The sequence below is a fragment of the Nanorana parkeri genome, unplaced genomic scaffold (assembly GCF_000935625.1).
Source record: "Nanorana parkeri isolate BGI_ZX_2015 unplaced genomic scaffold, ASM93562v1 scaffold1452, whole genome shotgun sequence".
Classification (NCBI taxonomy): Eukaryota; Metazoa; Chordata; class Amphibia; order Anura; family Dicroglossidae; genus Nanorana; species Nanorana parkeri.
Genome location: NW_017307720.1, coordinates 87,660 through 89,736, shown reverse-complemented (window position 1 = coordinate 89,736; position 2,077 = coordinate 87,660). Strand labels below are relative to the sequence as shown.

Here is a 2,077-nt window from a genome sequence, read left to right as displayed (position 1 = left end):
TTTGATGGGCCAGGAGACTTCTGGACTGTCCTACCCACCATGACCTAACACTTTGACTGACTGGTCACGAGACTCCTGGTCCACCATCACCCAACACTTGGACTAAACATGATGGCCGTTGGCAGTGTTGGGCGTCTTGAAATGTTTCTCACTAGTTATTATCTGCTCCCCGCTAATTCTGATTTCTTTCTTCAGCATCATTCAGCAAATCTTTGCCGGGGTCCTGGCCAACCCACCTCTACCCGGGTCACCGCATCCCTTCTCCTGGTGAGTGTTTTGCCTACATCATTGGTGTTTCTGCTCAGGGCAAAGGGGTCCCTTCTAAAGCCCACTGACCACCTTATACTCGCCCACACAGCGCTCCTCCTCCTTTTAAACAAAGTGCACTCATTTTGCTTTACCCCCTTTCCCCTGACCTAACCCAACCCCCTCACCCCTCCACAGATGCATGCAGGGGGGTGGAGAGGGGGCAGATTGGTGGGGTAATTCCATTTTCCCACATTTACCTGGGAAAGTGGAATAACCCTTTAACTGGTTCTATCATACAGTATAAGGGGCAGAAAGTGGCAAACCAACGTAGAGAGTCCATATCCATGTTTTAGTCAGAATGTCCACAGGAAAACAGTCCAATGCACTTTTGGGTGTTCTGAAAGGATTCCATCAAGGTTTCCATGTACTCAGTAAAAAGAATACACTGGCACTATACACATGACTCGTATAGACAGGCTTGGACTGAACCAGCAAATAAGATAGACAGGTCCTCTTTAAACCTGAGCCATGTGTGGGCAGTCTTCCCTGTCCTGGCTGTGCCTGTGCATTACAGCCCCTCAGACTCTATGCAGCCGTGCCCTGAGGCCGGAGATGGTCCCATAGAAGTCTGAGGGGCTGTAAAGTGCTGACAACAAAGACTCGCTGCGCTGAATGTTAACCATGGCGGCCCACGGCCGTCGGATCTAGGTGAGCATACATCTGTGGAGGTCTGTCTCTCCCCCCATTTACCCCCCAATCCCCCGTAGGTTAGGTCATGGCAAAGGGGCAAAAAGGATTGGTGCACTTAGTTATTGCAGTGAGTCATTGAGAGCTCCCTCTAGTGGCCAGTCTGCAAATCTCTATCTAGTTCAATGACACAAATATTTACAAAATAAAATGTAAAGGCTCCTAAATGAGTCCGAAGGTGACACAAATTCAGAATCTGTGCCCGCTGGAAGCCCAGGATACCGTACCTGAAAACGCTGTTGGTGCCATGCTCCGGCGGGTTTCAGCTTGGCTTTGCTGGTTCAGTAATTCTCCGGAGCGCAGCTGGCGGGTGGGACCGGGCACAGGTGCTGCTCATCCAGACGGGGATCTGATTACAAGTCCCGGTCCCTGTAATTTAATATTAAACTCTCACTTTCTGCTGCCTGTCCACACAGGGCTCAGGATTAAAGAGGACCTGTCTGTCTTATTTAACCGTTTGTTTACTCAGTGGTAGTCTATGGAAACCCTGATGAAGTCCTTTCAGAACCCCCAAAAGCTCATTGGCTTTGGGCATGCTGATGAATACGTATGCTCGGACTCTGATCATTGGCTTTGGGCATGCTGAAGAATACGTATGCTTGGACTCTTTTACATTGTACGATATAACCAGCTAATATGCGGTTTGAATATTCATCAGACGATCGTCTTTAGTCAATGGCCGATGATGAATTCGGGTATCGGACTGTCATTTAGTTTCAGGTACGGGACGCTGGGGTAGACGCGCAGGCACGGGGTTGAATAAAGACGCAGGCCCATCCAGTATCAGCCTCTTGCAGTCCTTGTATAGCAGAGTTCAGACTGAGAGAAGGAGAAGCACAAGGAGCTATTATAGTGTGCTGCAGTGCTCACGTGCTAACAGGGAACGTGCCGACAGGAGGAGAGATCAGTGACAGCTGAGCTCCTCGGTATGCGGCTTCACAGGCTGGGGGAGGGACAAGACCTATAAGTGTTACTATGGTGCAGAGGGAAAAAAAATCGGGTCTCCAGCCCTACAAGACAGGGTGGTGCTGTGTGGCAGAGCTGTGTAAATATCAGCGCTGGTGACGCTCTATGGGACCCT

General features: G+C 49.9%; 1 protein-coding gene across 1 annotated transcript in view; it reads left to right on the top strand.

The window, feature by feature from the left end:
- The window catches only part of RNF115 (ring finger protein 115), a 27,516-nt gene that overhangs the window by 19,058 nt on the left and 6,381 nt on the right, over positions 1-2,077 (top strand). The window contains exon 5 of the mRNA XM_018570079.1: positions 196-267. Coding sequence (XP_018425581.1) covers positions 196-267 — 72 coding nt within the window. The remainder of the gene's footprint in view (positions 1-195; positions 268-2,077) is intronic.